This window comes from Anser anser (genome assembly GCF_964211835.1).
Source record: "Anser anser genome assembly, chromosome: 1".
Lineage (NCBI taxonomy): Eukaryota > Metazoa > Chordata > Aves > Anseriformes > Anatidae > Anser > Anser anser.
The window spans coordinates 82,417,225-82,437,081 of NC_139720.1; the positions used below are offsets into that span (position 1 = coordinate 82,417,225).

Sequence of the window (19,857 nt, forward strand, 5' to 3'; positions counted from 1 at the left end):
CCTGGACAACCTGTCCAAGGTGGCCCTGTTTGAGCAAGGGAATAGAACCAGATGACCTCCAGAGGTCCCTTCAAACCTCAGTCGTCCCGTGTTTCTGTGATGTTTTGATTAAGCCAATTGTGGAAAGGTTGAATCTTTATAATGTGGATGAAATACATGTAGAGTAGAACTGCACTTGTCTCTCACATCTCATTCTGCATTTGCACGTAGATGTTTTTGTGATTGTATATTGCCCCTGGCTACCTGGGCACGTGTATACAACACACTGGATACATGCAGATAGATAGTAATAACCTGGGTTTGAGAGATGACCTGTAGTTTGCATTAATCATAACTTTTTTTGCACTTAATTTTTTTCTGCAGATATAAGTCAATATAATTTAGGTATTTTGAGTATGTGATGGTTCCCATCCCCCTGTTGTTGCTTGCAAAAATAAATTCTAACAATAGTCCCACATAACATCCTGATCTCCAAATTGGAGAGATATGGATTTGATGGGTGGACCATGCAATGGATAAGGAATTGACTTGAAAGTCACACCCAGAGAGTGGTGGTCAATGGCTCTTTGTCCAGGTGGAGGCCAGTGATGACTGGTGTCCCACAGGGGTCTGTCCTGGGACTGATGCTGTTTAATATCTTTATCAACAGCATAGACAGTGGGATTGAGTGCACCCTCAGCAAATCTGCAGATAAAACTGAGCTGAGTGGTGCAGTTGATACAATAGAAGGAAGAGATGCCATCCAAAGGGACCTGGACAAGCTGGAGAAGTGGGCCCATGTGAACCGAATGAGGTTCAACAAGTCCAAGTGCAAGGTGCTGCATCTGGGTTGGGGCAATCCCAGACATGAGCAAAGACTGGGAAAAGAAGTCCTTGAGAGCAGCCCTGCAGAGAAAGACTTGGGGGTTCTAGTCCACAAAAAACTTGACATGAGCCATCAGTATCAGCTTGCAGCCAAGAAGGTCAACTGTGTCCTGGGCTGCATCAACAGAGGAGTAGCCAGCAGGTCAAAGGAGGTGATTGTTCCCCTCTGCTCTGCCCTTGTGAGGCCCACCTTGGAGTGCTGTGTCCAGGTCTGGGGCCCCCAGCACAAGAAAGATGTGGACCAATTAGAGCGGGTCCAGAGGAGGTCCATGAAGATGATCAGAGGGCTGGAGCACCTCTCCTATGAAGAAAGGCTGAGAGAGCTGGGGATGTTCAGCCTGAAGAAGGGAAGGCTCCGGGGTGACCTTATTTCAGCTTTTCAGTACTTAAAGGGGTCTTATAAAAAAGATGGAGAGCAACTTTTTGCTCAGACAAATAATGATAGGACAAGAGGGAATGGTTTTAAACTAAAAGAGGGGAGATTTAGATTAGGCATTAGGAGGAAATTATTCACTGTTAGGGTAGTGAGGCACTGGAAGAGGTCGCCCAGAGAAGCTGTGGATGCCCCATCCTGGAGGTGTTCAAGGCCAGGTTGGACGAGGCCCTGGACAACCTGATCTAGTGGGTAATATCACTGCCCATGGCAGGGGGGTTGGAACTAGATGATCTTTAAGATCCCTTCCAACCTGAGCCGTTCTATGACTCTATAAGAAGACTCAAATTTAATCTCTGTTTCTGTATCCTACTGAAAACTTGTTATTGACTTATTAATTGCTAATATTATGTTGTTACCCTGAGACTGCAGATGTTAAGGTTCATATTTAAATATTCAGTGTTGCACACATGCATACAATAGAAAGTCGTTCTGAGGTCTAAGTGGTCAACCCAGGAAAAAAAAAAAAAAAAGAAACAAAGAAAACAGTGGGAGGAAGCTGTGCTATCATATCTTGTTTGAAAAATCCTGAGACAGTGAGGCCAGCTATGTTGTATTAGGTTGTAGAGCACCTGTTTCTGAGTCTGGCATGGAGCCTCAGAAACCCTTCTCTTTTCTCTTTGGAGCCTAATGTATGTAAAATTCTGCGATACTTAAAATGGGATCTGAACATCCTTGCTAATAAGACTATGCGTTATCTCAATTACTGTCCAGCAGTTGGAACCTCTATCTGCCATCAGACTGTATAGAGCAAATGGCATATAAATGATGCACTTTTCTAACACATAGATTCCAGAATTATTTCATCTTTTCAGAGTCTAAATAGTTTGTAAAAGTAGCAGCATTTGAAATAATTGACCTCTGAAAGAACAAGAGGAGGGTTATTTGCTGAGCAGTGGTTCTCCTTGGGACATTGTGCCGATCATCATTACGTTCTTCACGCTTCAGTAGTCTCAACATCCAAATCTAGTATTCCACCAGAAAATGTCACTGCAATGTTTAGTGAGGAGACTGCCAATCTAACCAATTAAAAGTACAAATTGTGGTGTGTGATAGGATTCAAAAGATATAGAAAAGTCAATAGATATTTAAGTAAATATGCTGTACTGTTGTTTTTCAGGTAAATGTACTGGAGTATTTGAACAAGTTGTTCTCCGTTATCAAGACTGCTTTGCCATTTTAAGAGACTGATCACTTAAATCCCTTCAATATAAGAGATTTTCTTTCACATTTCAGGAACAACTTGTTTTTGTCAGGTTTTTCTTTTGCTGAAAAGGAGAAATATACTAGCTAATGTCAAAAAGAAAATTAGATAAGCTGATGCATAAAACTTGAAGGAAGTCAAGGTGATGGCCTTAAAAAATTACTTTGAGACCTTTGGCATCCATTTAAGAGTTTTGCTACATATTTGCTGGGAAAGTTTCCTCTGTGATTTGTAGATTCACCCCTTTCATCATTTCCCTGAAGCCCAGACAGTTTCATTGGTTCTGACATAGAATGAACAATTGAAAACGTTCTTCAGTAGAGAAATATTCCAAACTTCACTTTCACAGTTGAAGGTATGGAAAAAAAAGATGGTTTTAGGCAGTGAGACGTGAAGGACAAGTGGTAGGCCTGTCACAGATGCTGATAGCTTGGCATTGGTTGTATATCATCTTCCCTTCGTTGGCTCATGGACCTGTCTCAGCTGAAATGCAAACGTGCAAAATGACACATTTATTTTTCATCTTAAACCTTGATACTTTCAGGCTTCCTGTGCATCAATGATTTGTTTCATTCCCCTGTGCTCACCACAGATGTGCTGCCACCAGTGCCGGGGCAAGGAGATAAAACTGCTACTATGCTTTCTGATGGAGCCATTTACAGCAGCATTGACTTCACCACAAAAACTAGTTACAACAGTTCCAGCCAAATAACGCAAGCTACACCATATGCCACCACCCAGATACTGCATTCCAACAGCATCCATGAGTTGGCAGTCGACTTACCTGATCCTCAGTGGAAGAGCTCAATTCAGCAAAAAAATGACCTGACAGGATTTGGTTACTCTCTCCCAGACCAAGGCAAAGGCAACAATGGTAATTACAGCTCTTATTTTCCAGAGCCCTTGGATTTATACCATATCATTTTGCATGAATTAGCAAAGCCTTTTTAGCATGTGAGACACTGCTCATATTTACTGTAACTAATGTTTATACACCTTGCATGCATGCTGAAACTCACGCAGTCACAAAATATAGTGTTCTGTGCTTTTAGTTCTCTTTGTCCTGTGATAATCACCAACCCATATGCCTTCCCTTAGGCTAGGACAGGTATACATTAACAAAAAAATCAAAACTCGCGGCCCCACCACATCTGCCGCTGACTTGCTAACTGCATGTGTTGCATGTGCTTGTGCTGTCAACTAATCACACGATGCCACTGTGACCTTTGCCCTTTAACCCTTAGCCTTGCTTTACATCCCTGACTACCGCGTGGCTGAGGGATTGGCTAATAGATTACCACACAACCAGTCACAGGATTTCAGCACCACCAGCTCCCACAACAGCTCCGAAAGGAGTGGCAGCCTCTCAGGTTGGTTCCACCGCCGTGGGTGGGTGAGGGACGGAGGGGTGTTCATCAGCATCTCACCAGGGAGGCAGGAAACCTCCCAGACTCATGTTGCAGATAGGTGTGAGCTTGCCTGCCCACTGGGACGTCGGTGAAAGGTGTCATGTCGGTCTCTAACAAAAAAAATAAAAGCCCCAGAAAACCCCAAAATGTCTTCTGCAAAAACTATGGAGCTAATTGGAGAATCCTTCCAGCCATTGTGCCCAGCACTTGTCAGCACAATTGCAAAGCTTGCCTTGTCATGTCCTTTCCCTGATACCACAGTTCGTAGTGTGAATATGTTTCCACATCAGTCCTCAGATTATAGGCAACCCCACAACGAACTTCATGAGGAGATTAATATTTTTGTTGAGTTGTTAACAGATTCACCACTCCCATGAGCTGTTTGTAAATGCTGTATTTCAATCAAGAAACTCATAGATAAAAGTAGGCCCTCCAAGATGATTAAGGTTTCAAAAAATGCACCAAGTCTGCATACAAACAATGTAAATTTCGTGTGTGTGCTGCATGTTATATTGGAAACATGACACATTTTCATTGGATGAAAATGATTGTAATATGTGTGATTGCATATTATATTTAAATACACCTTTTTCTTGATTTCTTTAATTTTGCTTACTTGTTGCTTTTTTTATATAATTATGTATTTTTTTTTCAAGATGAAAACTGAAAAGCCAGCAATTAAAATGAAAGTCTGCTATTATACATAACCAAAATATGAGAGAGCTGAAGGGACTTCAGTTTCAAATTCCTATTAAATCCATAGCCTTTTGAATTTCCACTATAAGATGGAGCAATCACAACAGTAACAGATAAACTCTAGAAATGGCTTCTTTATGTCAATTTAAATGACTATTCAAATTGAGTGTCGAGATTTGAAGCCTATAAACATTGGCCCATACTGCAGATAGGCAAAGGTATTCGCAAATCTTGTGTTCTCGTGGGTAATATTAGCTGAGATTGAAAAATAGATTTATAGCTCTGACAGAGAGGTATGTGAGAGCTGAGTTCATATGACACTTCAGGAATGGTTCTTGTTCCTTGTATGTGAGGTGTGTTAACATGAGGCTTAGGAAATTAGCTTGCTCCTGTGGCTACATGAAAATGCAGAAATTGATATGCTCAGGTACATATGTGCCAGTTATCAGAGGGTAGTATCACACTTTAGATGTGTTGACAGCTACAGGTTCCTGAGAACTTTCTGAGAAGATACAATTGAAGTTTTTTGTTAGAAAATGCCAGTTGATCAAAAGCTGGACTTTGAAAAAATATTTCAAGTGAAACATGTTTTGTGTAGTATTTCTCAGCTTGAAGTACAATTTTTGATGAGACATGGAGACTTCTGGTAACCTGCTTTTCTATGGCCAGACTACTCCTGTTGTGATCAAAACAGCTCACATCTGGATGTCCCATGGCTTAGATGAGTGTCAGACTACTGGACTACAGAGTCAGTATTTTGCTCTCCCTTGCTCACTAATTATGTCTGTAGTACAGACTAATTATCTCTGTAATACATGAGAAGTTGGGAGAGACCTTCAAATAGTCTGATAATTAGAGCATTATTGGAGTAAGAGACCAGCTTTGATTACCTAGTCCTATCAGGGTGAGCAGGGACTTGTTCTCTCACTTCTGCAGTAAGTACTACATATTATTCTGACTAAGTCTCTCTTCTATCTCCAATGAATATTATGAAAAATCTCACTGTAATGTGGAATGAAAAATAGCTCAACACTCAACTGCTTTGTGAGGTAGGGAAGTTTTGTGGCTGTACTTTGCACAGCTCCCACCTTATGTCAGTGCTGTGATCATCAGGCCAACTGGAAAATTCTTTTTCCAGGACCTGAATCATCTAGAGATTTAAACGATATAATTGAATTTCAGTGTGAGGAGACACTGAAATATCAAGCATCATCGCTATGGGGAAACAAGGCTTCTGTGTTTCAAACACACATCAGGCATTATGTCTATGAGGTTCCGCTAGTCTGACAGTGGAGTAATTCTGCCCATGAGGATAGGAGAAGAGAAATCTCCTGCCCAACTGTACAGCGTAGGCTGCTTTCCCTACCAGTAATGACCTTGGACTTCCTTTCTTTTATTTCTTCATTTGAGATCAGATCTCTGCTTCACCCTTTCTAATAGCTCTGTTACCTTTGACCTTTCTTTGCAACCCCACCCTAAATCCAGTTGAATCTAGCACCCCACACATCCAATCTCCATTTTACCACTCTCCTCAGATTACCAACATGCTATACTTTCAAAATCTCCCTCTCCAACTCAACTAGTCTCTAAGCTGAAGATCTCTCCATTTCTCTTCCTTGAGTACTCTTAGTTTAAATCCCCCGTGATACACACACATACACACTTATGCATATGCTTTTCTCCCAAAGACGCCACTCCTGCCTTAGCTGTTATTTGCTCCTGATCCTTCTGACTTTTCTAAATTTTCCCTACAAATTTAAATTCACATCCTTCCTTCTTCTAACTCCGCTTTCCCCCATACCTGTGCTTTGAAAGCTTTGTTTGCCCTGCAGAAGTTTCATGTATTTGTTCCTCCATTGCCACCATCATTGGAGTTTCTTTACTGTTGATCAAAATGTTCTTTCCCTTTTCAAGAAAGCCTTCCTCTCTGCCAGGCTGCAAAAGGAGAGAAGAGCCTGTCTTGCAGCCTACTAGATGGAATATCAGTTCAGTTCCCACATAGTGAATGACAGGATCTTGGCTGGACTTACTGTAAAAACTCCAACACAAGCAAGGAAGAGCTCAGGTCTGGAATTCAGTAGTGGAAAGCAAATTGCAATCTGCTGCCAGACAGGCTGATTAGAAACCTTGCCGGACTCATTGCCCTGGCTCTAGCAGCCATAACAGGAGGTGAAAAGAGAAGTCACACAGTCATGTTGTTCCTTCCCTCTCTATTCCTTCTTTTTTTTGGTTCAGCTGACAGCTGGAGATAACAGAAGAGAGCCATTGTCTTTTAGACCAAAAGCCCTGTGACAAGTGCTTGTCTATGTTACCAGAATTGCACCTCCTTCTGGATGTGCCTAAAACTAAGACCGTGACATAGAAGGTGGTGCTACACAATGCCACCATGCCTTACAAGTCAGTTGTGGCTTTTTTGATTAATTACTGTTGAGATTTTTTTAAATTTTTTGTCTAATCCCTATAAATCAGCATGAGATGACGCTGTGTTAACTGGATTAGACTGTGCTTTCTGCAACAGGCAAGGCAGGAGTAACTGCTAGCTGGGTACCCCACTGGAAAAGCATATATGACAAACCATTCTTCCATCCAACAATCCAGTTTGAAAGCCTCGATAAAATGGCAAAAGATGGGTTGTGAAGTAGTCAAGGAATTTGAAATATTTTTTTGTCCCAGTCTTCCTACTAGTGAATTCCTGACTAGAAAAAAAGGGTCAAGGCAAAATAAAAGAAGCAAAACAAGTAGGAAGAGAGCTTTTTCTGTAAGATCACTTTCCCACAAACTGAAGTGTCTCAGCTGGAAAAGTGGTCAAAAGAATGATAAGAGAAGAGAGCTTAAGTAAAATGCATTGCTCAATTCATTTCCTCAAGCTGTTCCATTAGAGCTGTATGTCAGGAATAGAGCCTGTTCTCTATAGCAGCACAAGGTATTTGAATCCTGTGAAACAGGTAGTCCTAAAATATTGCAAATGACTTCCTGGTATTTAAAAAAAATATAACTTAGTAAATTCCTATCAGCAAAACACCATTTCTTTTTGGTTTTGACAACTTACACTTGTTGTTCTGGCTGACAAAATTTGAGTCTAATGACAATTTTTAAGATTGTGTCCTTAACCTCTGTGTTTTCCACAGAAAGAGATTATGCAAAACAGTGTTATAAGCACACCAGATTCTGACATTTGAAAGAATTTGCTATGGTCCATTATATTTTTATCCATCAGCGAGTGTAAGAAGTCATAAAGCATACATGAATAAATCAGTAAATATATTTCTGAGGCAACAAGATATGTCTTTCCTTGGTTGTGCACTCTTGTGCAAATATATGGAGTTCACATTTAAAAAAAAGTGATTTTAAACATTTATTCAGAATGTTTTTCCATTCTATTATTATTTATAACCTCTAACAACATTAGCACATTGATACTGATTCTGCTAAGATATAAATACATCTTCTGTTTTGGGGCATGCCATCTGGAATCCAAATTCTTTAAAAGAAATGAAAATAGCCAGCTTTTTTTCACATATCTCAAACATTTTATTTTTCTTTTTTCCTTTGCAGGTGGCAAAGGAGGGAAAAAGAAGAAAAACAAAAATACTGCCAAACCCCAGAAAAATAATGGTTCAAATTGGGCCAGTGTTCCCCTCCCACCCCCTCCTGTGCAGCCGCTTCCAGGCACAGAGCTGGAACACTACGGGGTGGATCAGCAAGAAGCAGGGTAATTTTTTTCTTTTTCTGTTGAAGAAAAGTCTGTGGTTTGTGGGAATGAGGCTTTTTTCTTTTTTTTTTTTTCTTTTTTTTTCCAAATGAGAATGTTATTCTATTTTGCTTAACAAATGAGAGCGCCTTATCCTATAGACCTATTGAAGGCTATGGAGGAGGAATATTATTATAGCTTCTTGTGATAGTGACTGAAGATGGAAATAAAAGTGACCTTGCTTCATCATCATGTAGGGTTTCTCTGCTTACTCATTCTGAGAAGTATCTCACTTCACAGGTAGCCTAATTGAATTCTGTTGGGACTGCTTGCAGATGATGGGACTCAGTGAGTAAGGATGACATAATCTGGCTCCTGTATTTTTTCACTGGTTTGATGTTTAGAAATATTGGAGCCAACAGAACAGAAACCCCAAACTAAATTGGATTAATTTTTGAAGATCAACCAGTGGACGATAATCTTCTCATCAGCTCTTAGAAGAAATTTCGCAGTTGAGGAAGGCATGTTATTTGTAGGCATTTTTTGAATTTAAACAACTCTTGAGCTGGAACCTTACACTTATTTTTTGGATAGCTTAAACTTGTTCTTAAAGACACAAAATGACATAGAAAGTAGTAAATAAGAGGAAAGAGACATTTCCTGCACAGAGAACAATTATGCTTTTTATAATGTGAAATTACATGAAATACCAGATTATCAAACTCTGAAGGAAAATCAGAATATATTAAAAAAAAAATAGTTTACTGTGATCAACACTGTTGGAGCCTTTGAGAAACATTAGAGTTCGGTCTGGGACAAATCTGCCTGTTTAAATACATGGATTAATCAATATTTCCTAAGGATGAAGCTTATGTTTTAAAAATCATTGTAATAGCTTTACTGAATAAAAATATTTCAAGTGCTATCTGCTTTGTAAGCATGAATTGATCAACGCTACTTTTATGGTGAAAATCAGAATTAAATGTTAATTTTTTAATTTATGCAAAGTCTTTCAACTTTTAAACTGAACAGTAACTAACTGTAAGTCAGTTGAATTCCTTTTAAAATGAAGTTCATTCAGGCTGTATTAGAATTAGAATTCCAATGTAAATGTAAGGGAAAATGGATTTACATACTGGTTGTAAGTATTGTTTAAATCTCAAGGCAAAAATTGCAGATAGCCATTATTTTCTGTATCCTGTTATAAAAAGCTAAAATAAATTTAAGATGGTTTAGCCATATAGTATTTGTCCTTATCAGTTTATGTCCTTAAAACACATGTGCAGCGATTTCACTAAAATAATTATGCTATAGAAGGCCAACAACTTGGATTTTCTTCAAGGACAATGAAATAGCATAAAAGGTAAATGGAAATACCTTCTAGGGAAATCCCTTGTGACACAGGGCTCGACTCCTCAGTTTCATAAAGTATCTGTTATCTAGCTACAGGGAATTATACTGGTCACCAAGACAACACTGGTTATCTAAGCTTAAGGTAATCACCAGTGTTACAGGTTCCCAACAATTCAGTTTTTCTTCTGTTTATCTTTCAAATTAGTAGTAGTTGTAACAAGATCTTCTAGTGTGCATTTTACCAATCAAAGACAAATACAGAATCTTCCAATATCAGTCCTGAGCTACAGCATTTTGTAAAAAGCTTCAATGAACCCAATGAAGCTGCAATGCCCATACTTCCTGAGGATCTACCCACTGCTAATAGCCATATTGTATTCAGGCGTTGATCTTGTTTCTGTGGTTTTCAACATGCTAAAATGGTATGAATCATAGACTGCATTCCTTATGCTCCATTTAATATTGACATATTGAGTTTTAAAATGTCTTTTCTTTTTAATTTTTTAACTGTTTTGTTTTTCTTGGTTTTCTTTGATGTATACTATGTATAATAAGTTCAATGTGTTTTAACTTTAAAATTAATTATTTGCAGACATAATTATATTGTGAATTACAAATGAAAAATTAATTTCCAGTCAGAAAAGATGAAGACTTTGTTAAAGTTCTCACAATGTGATATAAAAGGTGAACATTTAGAGCAATAAAACAAGGAATCTGGCATATAAACAGATACTTATTTTTCTGTGCATCTCTTCCTATGACTCTTGAATTCAAATGTGAGTTTCATTGGCATGACTTCCCAAATAAACTAAACAATTTTGATACCTGATTTTACTTACTAGATATTAACAGTAGTGCCTGTTGGCTAAAAAAATTTAAGAAATAATCCACAATAGCAGTGTTAGAAAAAAGTCACCTAACTTAATCATAAAGGGAAGAAAAACAAAAACAAACAAAAAACCACATTCTTGACTCTCTCTACCATCTTGTCCCCAGAAGAATCAAGGTCTGCATTCACCTCCATTTTTCCATGAACTGCAACACACATAAGAAAGGGTGAATATGTAAATCCAAGCAGCCATTTTTTGTGACATGGTATATTTGGGGATGTATTGCATTCCCGTTGAACCTGTGCAGAAAGTCTGTTTATTAGTGTTGTTTCCCTAGTGAGCTCTTTTCTGTGAAACTTTCCCCTTCTTCCTAGTTTTCTACAAACTCTGTGCTTGTTCCTTGCTGTTTTCCTTAATTTTCACTTGTATATACTTCAGGGTGTTTGAAATTTCTGTTCTTCTGTAGTAGCTTCCAATCAAACTTTCCCTTTCCGCCTTTTACAGAGAAGATGCTTTTGATTGGTTTTATATAATGAGCTCAACAGTAGGGAAATGCTTCTTTCTTCTTCTTTATCATCTATTTATATTTTTTTTTCACCAGTAATATGCATGATCTTGAGCCAACCCTGGAAAAGGCAGTCTTCATATAGTTAATATTTGTTATTTTTATTTCTTACTATTGATCACACCTTAAAACAGAGTATTAGCTGCTGGATGTCAATATATGTGATAGTAGTTTTCTTTAGAAAAAGTATAGAAGATAATACCTTTTACATTAAAAAAAAAAAAAAAATGCTTTCTTGCAGGGCCTAGAGAGGGAAGCTTTCTCTCCTGCAACCATGTTTGTATTGAACCAGAATTCTTATAGAATGTTCCCTATCACCTATCACCTATTTTTTATTTTGAAGACGAAGCACTGTCAATGTAATGAACCATGCTTTTTAACAGAAAAAGATTAATATAGAATTAAAGTGCTAAGAATAAAATAAAAATATTAGAAATGTAAAGTTTCATGTTTGTCCAACAGAACATATTTAAGGACTTACAATTGATTATTATGAAATTACTGTCAGAGGTCCCTATTGAAATTAAGGTGTTTGGAATTTAATGAGAAGTATTTGCAAAAGGTTACATTTTGAAAAAGGTTGCATTTTTCCAAGCTGTATTTACTCGGGGAATCAAAAAGAACATGGATGCGGCACTTACAGGGAAGCAGGCAATCAGGCCCAGTCAGCATGGGTTTAAAAAAGGCAGGTCCTGCTTGACGAACCTGATCTCCTATGACAAAGTGACATGCTTAGTGGATGAGGGAAAGGCTGTGGATGTGGTCTACCTTGATTTCAGTAAGGCTTTTGACACCGTTTCCCACAACATTCTCCTCAAGAAACTGGCTGCTTGGGGCTTGGACTGGCGTACGCTTTGTTGGGTTAAAAACTGGCTGGATGGCCGGGCCCAAAGAGTTGTGGTGAATGGAGTCAAATCCAGTTGGAGGCCGGTCACTAGTGGAGTCCCCCAGGGCTCAGTACTGGGGCCAGTCCTCTATAATATCTTTATCGATGACCTGGATGAGGGGATCGAGTGCACCCTCAGTAAGTTTGCAGATGACACCAAGTTAGGTGCGTGTGTCGATCTGCTCGAGGGAAGGAAGGCTCTGCAGGAGGATCTGGATAGGCTGGACCAATGGGCTGAGGTCAACTGCATGAAGTTCAACAAGGCCAAGTGCCGGGTCCTGCACCTGGGGCGCAACAACCCCAAGCAGAGCTACAGGCTGGGAGATGAGTGGCTGGAAAGCTGCCTGGCCGAGAAGGACCTGGGAGTATTGGTTGATAGTCGGCTGAATATGAGCCAGCAGTGTGCTCAGGTGGCCAAGAAGGCCAACAGCTTCCTGGCTTGCATAAGAAGCAGTGCGGCCAGCAGGTCTAGGGAAGTGATTGTCCCCCTGTACTCGGCTCTGGTGAGGCCGCACCTCGAGTACTGTGTTCAGTGTTGGGCCCCTCACTACAAGAAGGACATGGAGGTGCTCGAGCGAGTCCAGAGAAGGGCAACGAAGCTGGTGAGGGGTCTGGAGAACAAGTCTTACGAGGAGCGGCTGAGGGAGCTGGGCTTGTTCAGCCTGGAGAAGAGCAGGCTCAGGGGTGACCTTATCGCTCTCTACAGGTACCTTAAAGGAGGCTGTAGCGAGGTGGGGGCTGGTCTATTCTCCCACGTGCCTGGTGACAGGACGAGGGGGAATGGGGTAAAGTTGCACCAGGGGAGGTTTAGGTTGGATATTAGGAAAAACTTCTTTACTGAAAGGGTTGTTAGGCATTGGAATGGGCTGCCCAGGGAGGTGGTTGAGTCACCATCCCTGGAGGTCTTTAAAAGCTGTTTAGATGTTGAGCTTAGTGATATGGTTTAGTGAAGAACTTGTTAGTGTTAGGTCAGAGGTTGGACTAGGTGATCTTGGAGGTCTCTTCCAACCTAGATGATTCTGTGATTCTGTAATATTCACTGTGGTGGTTCCAGAAATTTAACTTACTGTATAATTTATGTAGTTACTATATACAGATGATAATCTGTTAGGTTTGCTTGCTTTTCCTTGCAGGTTTATTTTTGGTTAAATGCATTGTATAATTGGTGGCTTTTTGGACATTTTACATTATAAAGGCAAACATTCTCATACCTGAAATTTTGAATCTCAGTGTCCTAAGCTTCAGGCTTAGGCTCCTTTCTGTTTCAAATAAAACCTATGTGAAGATCAGTAGTTGTGCAGAACCTTCTTGTTAAGGAATAAACAAAGCTGAACATTTGGGGGTTTGAAACAAGTAGGGGAGAGTACATCGAAAGCTCATTTATGCATTATCGGAAAGCCACTAAGGAGTCTCTTACAGCCCTGCCCCTTTTAAAGAAGCCATTACACGAAGCATGAGGTTGAGAGTGTAAAAGTAAATGTCAGATCTGTTGCACTGTAAATTTTTAGCAGCACAAGTTAGGATGGTCTCTTCACCCTTAGGTGGCAATGTCATGAGTAAATATTGCTAGGAAAGAGAAATTAGAGCTAGTAATACCCTAACCATCTCCTAAGCAGTCAAATTTATATCATATAACGTTTTCTTAAAATTCCATGTTATGAAAATGGTAATGGATCAGTCACTCATAGCTCCTAATGCCAACTGTTAAGACGCAGCATTCATTTGTCCCTATGTATACATAACTTGTGTGTGTATCTGTGTATGGTTACATCTAGATATAGATTTAAAGTGACACCAGCTTTAATTACAAGATGTATTTTCCACAGTCTTCCATCTGATTAAGCCAGATTTGAATCTGTACTCTCAAATACAGCCTACAGACTTTAGAATAAGGAAAAGGAATTTTAGTTAATTTTAGAAATCTTTGTTTTTGCTTAAAGTCGATCTTCTGTTCATAGTACAGATTATGAAACTTCTCTGTTCCCAGCCATTTTCTAACCTAGCTCCTTACAGGAGAAAATAGGCTATGATTCATTTTTCTCTGGTAAATTGGTGATTCTTTCCAAATAAGGAACCTTAAAAAAGCTTTGAGAAATTAACTCTATAACTCAATGCGTGGTTTACTGTATTGCAGACAAAAGGGTGTACCTTGTCTAGAATCCTTGAAGGTAGAAAGAAGATGTGACTTAGATGATGCTTGGGGAATGGCCTTTAGAGTATGAGATGATTTGACAGTGAAGGAGCTGTGAGAGCTTGGTTGTCTGCTTGTCTTTTCAAAAGAGCTGTCTATCCTGAGGTATTTTGGAATACACTGGGAGTTAAGAAATGTGTGCAGATGCTCAAGGGACTGCAGAGTGGATGTGCTGAGGATGGGAAGAATAGACAGTGGTGTGACTTGAGTGAAGAACAGAAAGAAGATTTGAGTGGTGTGATTGTCAGCAGAGCTGTTTAAGACAGAAGTTGTGTTCAGATTAGGGAATTGTTCTGGGGAGATAATGCTCAGGGTATTTCAACAGTCACTAGGGCCTACATATTTTGGGTGATGCAGGGACAGGATCCTGGGATGGTACTGTAATACAGTACTGGACTGAAAAGTCTGTGATAAGAACAGACAGGAAATGACTAAATCACTGGCCAAGTTTAGGATTATAAGATTATAAAGTGCCTGTTTCTAGCCCTGATCAGATATTGCTTCCTTTCTTATGCCCTTAGTGTAAGACTAAAAATTGAACCAGAAAAATGTAATACCTATCAGAACATTTCTTATATGTGAGGAGAGAATTCAATATTGAAGAACACTGGTGGTTGTTAACCTTTGAATTTACTTTGGGCAGGTATATTGAAAGTGTTCACAACTTTAGCGCTGTCTAGGTAAGTCCCAAGAATGTTTGTTAGGAGGTGGGGTGCTGGTAGAGCTGTCAACATGCATGCAAGATGTATCTTATCAGCTGGCACTGCGGCATAGCGTATGCTTAGGGTCAGTGCTGCTGTGACATGAATGTGTTATGTGTCATACTAGATACCTATACACTATGTGGAAAGACCAAAATTTATGTGGAAAGTGTGGCTTTTTATTTAAACTACAAACCAAAAAACAAATAGTGTACAGAAAAATAAAGTGGAGGGCGGGAGTAAGGAAGCACATAAGTGCAACTGTGTAAAGCTCGCTTTGCCTTTTAAGAATGCTACTATTTTCATGTCTAGGTCAATTTTCAATACATTCTCCTAGGTTAATGATTCAGGAAGTGAGTTAGTTCATTTTTGTTGCTGATTGTGGGGGAACATTATCTTATTGCCATTAACAAATATGATAATGGATCTGTAATTATTTTTGTTGCACAGCTTATTCAAGTTGCTTAGCAGTTGTGGGGAAAAAATTAAACGGAATCACTAAGGAGGATTTAAGCAATTATGACCCTATTTGCAATAAATGTTAAATCTCGCACTGTGTGCGAGGGTTCAAACTGTAGCACAAATCCTGTATATCCTCTGCTGCACCTCAGAGCTGAGATTCAATATATACTAAGTTTACTTGGTTTTTGTTTTAGATATGACAGTGACGGTTGGTGTCCGCCTTTGCCCGTTCAGACCTACCTCCATCAGGGCATGGAGGATGAGCTTGAAGAAGACGATGATCGTGTTCCCACACCTCCTGTGCGAGGAGTAGCTTCATCGCCCGCAATCTCCTTTGGGCAACAGTCAACTGCAACCCTCACGCCTTCTCCACGAGAGGAGATGCAGCCAATGCTTCAAGCCCACCTTGATGAATTAACCAGGGCCTACCAGTTTGATATAGCAAAGCAGACATGGTAAATGTTTGAAGGGGGCACCTGCAGCTTGAGAATTGAAAGCATGATAATAATCTATTCCTTGGTGGCATAAACATCAACTGTGCTCTACAACATTTCAGTAATGTTTCCAAAACCATAAGATAGAAGAAGAAACAGCAAAACTGTATCTACAATGCAAAGGCCTTAAACATTGGTAGTTGCTTTTGAAACCATAATGCATGGCAATATGTTAAATCTTGGCTAAAAACACGTGAAAATAATATTCCTCTGGAATTCTGCATATATGCAACTGAGAAGTTAGCACCCACCTACTGACAAATTTTACGCAGTTCACAGTACTCTCTTTTCAAGCTAGCAAAAGGCATGATTTTTTTTAAGAATTTCAATAATACTGGGAACCTAAATTTCTGTTTAAAAATAATGCTAGCTACTTGAAATAGCAATGTGGCAGATTTTATTCCTTGTCACATGAGAATGAAGCATTTGTAAATCTGACTGTATTTTGAAACATCATAAAATTTTCTCATTCATAGGGAAAAAACAGAAATGACAGGAAGGAAGTTGTTAGAATTTACAGAGTGGATCTCGCATTTCAGAGTGCTTTATGCCTATTTAAGGGAAGAGCAAGCAAATATCATAGTAACATTTCCCCTGTAAAACAAACAGAAGCAGTCTCTTTGGGGACTGAAAAGGAACTTGTCGTCTGCACCAGATGGGGATGCGGTGAAGGTCAGTTGCTTTCTGGATGTTCCCTAAGTGGCAGTTGTCCTTTAAAAACTTTTATATCCAGACAAAGCCCGAGACTCTCAGAGGACAGGAGTAGAGATAGTTACCGAGTGGCATGCTGCCAGTGGGGAAGCAGGCTTTCCATACTGGTAAATAAAGCCACGAAGTTATTCAGCTTGAGCTACCATAAATAGACCAGGCAGGTAGGCAAGCCGTGCCAAATCAAAGCCAGCTGTTTTCCCTGGACACCGTCGAAGCCTGGAGGCTTGTCTGCAATCTGCGCTCCATCAACAGGGTACTTTGGTCTCACGGCGGTGCCACACTGCCAAGCACAGAGCCCAGCCTGCTGAGGGACAGACCCAAATCCCAGGCAGCAGCTAAACCTGGCCTCTTGAAGGTGGCTGGCTTGTGAGCCAGCACGCAGATGCACACCCTGTCTGCACAGGCAATTGCTGCTGCATTTTGCAGCTGTTACGCTTTCTATGCCCTGTGAACTGCAGGTGCCAGTCTGGTAATGGATAACGTGGCTGAACTCAGTAGCAAAGCCTCTCGCTTTGGACAGGAAAGGTCCTGCTCCCTTTTTGGAGAAATGAAAATTGATTGGGGACATTCAAAATGTACTTAGGAATATACAGGTTTTAACATCACTCTTGTGTAAGAGCACAGTTAATTGTACATGAAACTTAAAAAAATATAGAGAGAGGCAATAACCTGTATTTTCATACTAGTACCTTACAGTAGGTTTTGGGGTAAATATTGGGAGCTGCAAATAGAAGTGATTTGATATTGTTTGGCTGAAGACACAACATGCTGTTAAAGGATCTAGTGAAGGCTGTTCAAAGTCAGTGGAAAGTCCTCCACTGTCTTAAATGAGAAGGAAGATTTCTTTATTTTCTTTTCATAAGTTAACCTGTCAAGTGTAAAGGGGAGAAACAACAACGTGAGACCTATCAGATGGGTTACTGTAGGAGTAACAGAAGAGACCAGACAACTAGGAATTTAAGAAAGAGCACATTAGTGATTACTGGAAAAGTACATAATCATTATGGCCTTGATCCAGCAAATCACTTAAGTATATGCTTAACTACAAGTACATGAGAAATTGACTTCAATTGTTCTATCACATGCTTAACATTAAGTATATACTTAAGTATTTTGCTTGATTAGGAGCTAATCACACTGTTTATTGAGGGTTAGTACGATCATAGTGCCCTTTTGCACAGTGTTTTGAACACTGCATAGCCAAGACCCTGGTGTCCAGGGAGAAAAGTATTCAGGAACTGTTAAACAGAAGCGGGTTGTATATCAGAAAGGAAACCTTTGCGCTGCAAATAAACTTTAGGATAAGCAATAATTTAAAACCTACACACGAAGGCAAAAAGAGATTCCAGTAGTACATAACATATACTATGACATTCTCCAATTCGATAGATTTACCTTATGAAAAAAAAAGACTGTTTGCATAGCAAGAATTACTGTGCTTATCAAGTGTAGGCAATAATACAGCACCAAGTGCTCAGTGAAAACACAGTAGATCTAGGTAGCCTTACAGGTGACAGTTGCGATTTTTTCTGGTATGCTGGTGTCCAAGCAAAAGACCATCAGAGTCCTGGACCCCATCCAGCATTCTGCCAATTGGCATAAGGTCACGGCACCTCATGAATAGCCCCCTAAGGGCTCTCATGAGGCTCAGCTAGTGAATTCAAGCCCCATTCATGCTCCTATGCCAAGGGCAGTCATGTCTGGGTCCCCTGGCACAGCTTGCTGTGTACCTGTAGTGCTGTGAAAAAAGCCGCATTGAAAACAGAATTGAAAGCTGATGGTTGTTCTTCTCCTCTCTAGAGTCTCAGAGACCACATAAGTGAAAATCCAAGCCCAGTGCTTGCCTTTGGCTATTTAGCTATCCTGTGGGTGTTTTTTATCTTTGTTTTTCCTTTTTTTACTTGTGATTGCTGCATGCAGTAATTTCATGCATGCATGCCCTAATACTGCTGGAAATAAATCAATTAAACTACTTGGAATTAAGCAAAATAAAAAGTCTTTACTGATAATGGGTTCATTGGACTTCAAAATTTCTTCTGCCCTATTGGTCATTTCCTCCTCGTGAAAGTGAGTTTTCTGTAAGACCATTGAGTCTTTTCAAGCAGAAGGAGCAAAATTTAATTTTGGCTCCAATGTGTGATTTGCAAGGTGGAATGTTGGTTGAGACACTTGTATACTAGGTTGGGATTCAGAATTCTGCTTTTCTGTGGACTTCCTACATGATTTATGTAGTCTCTGGGTACATCAGTTCCTCACCTGTTAAAGGATGATCTTGAGCTTCCCTGTGTTACAGAAGGGGATGTATATTTAATATTGGAAAGTGCACAGGTACTCTGCTGCGGTGAATAACTGGACTGGCTTTTCTCGAGATTGACCTAAAAAGCATATTTTGTAAATCTGCATGAGGACTTACTGAGAATCTGATCTTCTGTTGACCATGGGGTACAAAGTTTCACCTGTTCTGATGCTGTTTTCCTGTTTGTTTGTGTAGGCACATCCAAAGCAATACACAACCTCCTCAGGCTCCAGTTCCGCCTCTAGGATATGTATCTGGAAACCTTATTTCAGACTTGGAAACAGATGTTCCAGACGATGATGAGGATGATATTGAAGAAGAAACTGTAGAAATCAGCAGGCCACTGAGAGGTCTAGAGCATACTCCAGGCTCCAGTATGGACAATCTAGACAGCTCTGTGACAGGTAACCAAACACAGTAAACATTGACACCAGCTTGTTCCTCACAGTAAAATACATCATTAATCAAACACTTTTTAACTGAAAATTTATTCTACTCTATTTCTGTAACATTTAAAATGTGTTAGTATTAAACACTAAAGTTAAAGGAGGATTTGAAAATACTTTGCTGCAAAATGATAAGAAAATTCATGAATTTTAAAAAGCTTTAAAGACTTGAAGGAAAACTCAATTATATCCTAGCTTTCATGAAAAGTTCACCCTACTGGAGAAGCAAGCCAGTTACATAAAAAGAAGGGGGAAGACCTCAGCTTAGGAATATATATTTCAAAATCAGGAGCAGCATAAAAATTTTATCTTAAATCACTTTCAGATATTTTGCTGGGTAAATGCTTTTACAGATGAACACAGGGAAGTTAAAAGACTTCAAAATAAGCATAGTTGGATCAGCACAACATTTGCTTGTAGCGTAAATATAACATTTATGTAGGAAAATGTGTACTTTGAACCTATTTTGTATTGCTGAATTTAGTAATCGTGCCCTTTCAGTGAAGATATTTAATTATTCTGACACTTATTCCTTCTCCCTGCTTTTCTCCCTTTGCATGCATTGGAAAGTTACAACAGGGATCGTCAAAGGGGAACTAGAAGGATATGATAACCTAACATACAG

The 19,857-nt window shown here is 39.6% G+C and overlaps 1 protein-coding gene across 23 annotated transcripts in view; it reads left to right on the forward strand.

Moving 5' to 3' along the window:
* Nucleotides 1–19,857, forward strand: part of ROBO2 (roundabout guidance receptor 2) — a 349,600-nt gene that overhangs the window by 296,011 nt on the left and 33,732 nt on the right. For 14 of the 23 annotated variants that reach the window (XM_083821015.1, XM_083820994.1, XM_083821010.1 and 11 more), the window contains 5 exons: nucleotides 3,094–3,375; nucleotides 3,746–3,871; nucleotides 8,162–8,318; nucleotides 15,480–15,740; nucleotides 18,982–19,190. In XM_083821015.1, coding sequence (XP_083677141.1) covers nucleotides 3,094–3,375; nucleotides 3,746–3,871; nucleotides 8,162–8,318; nucleotides 15,480–15,740; nucleotides 18,982–19,190 — 1,035 coding nt within the window. The remainder of the gene's footprint in view (nucleotides 1–3,093; nucleotides 3,376–3,745; nucleotides 3,872–8,161; nucleotides 8,319–15,479; nucleotides 15,741–18,981; nucleotides 19,191–19,857) is intronic. The other 9 variants (XM_083821011.1, XM_083820998.1, XM_083820995.1 and 6 more) reach the window with 1 other exon arrangement.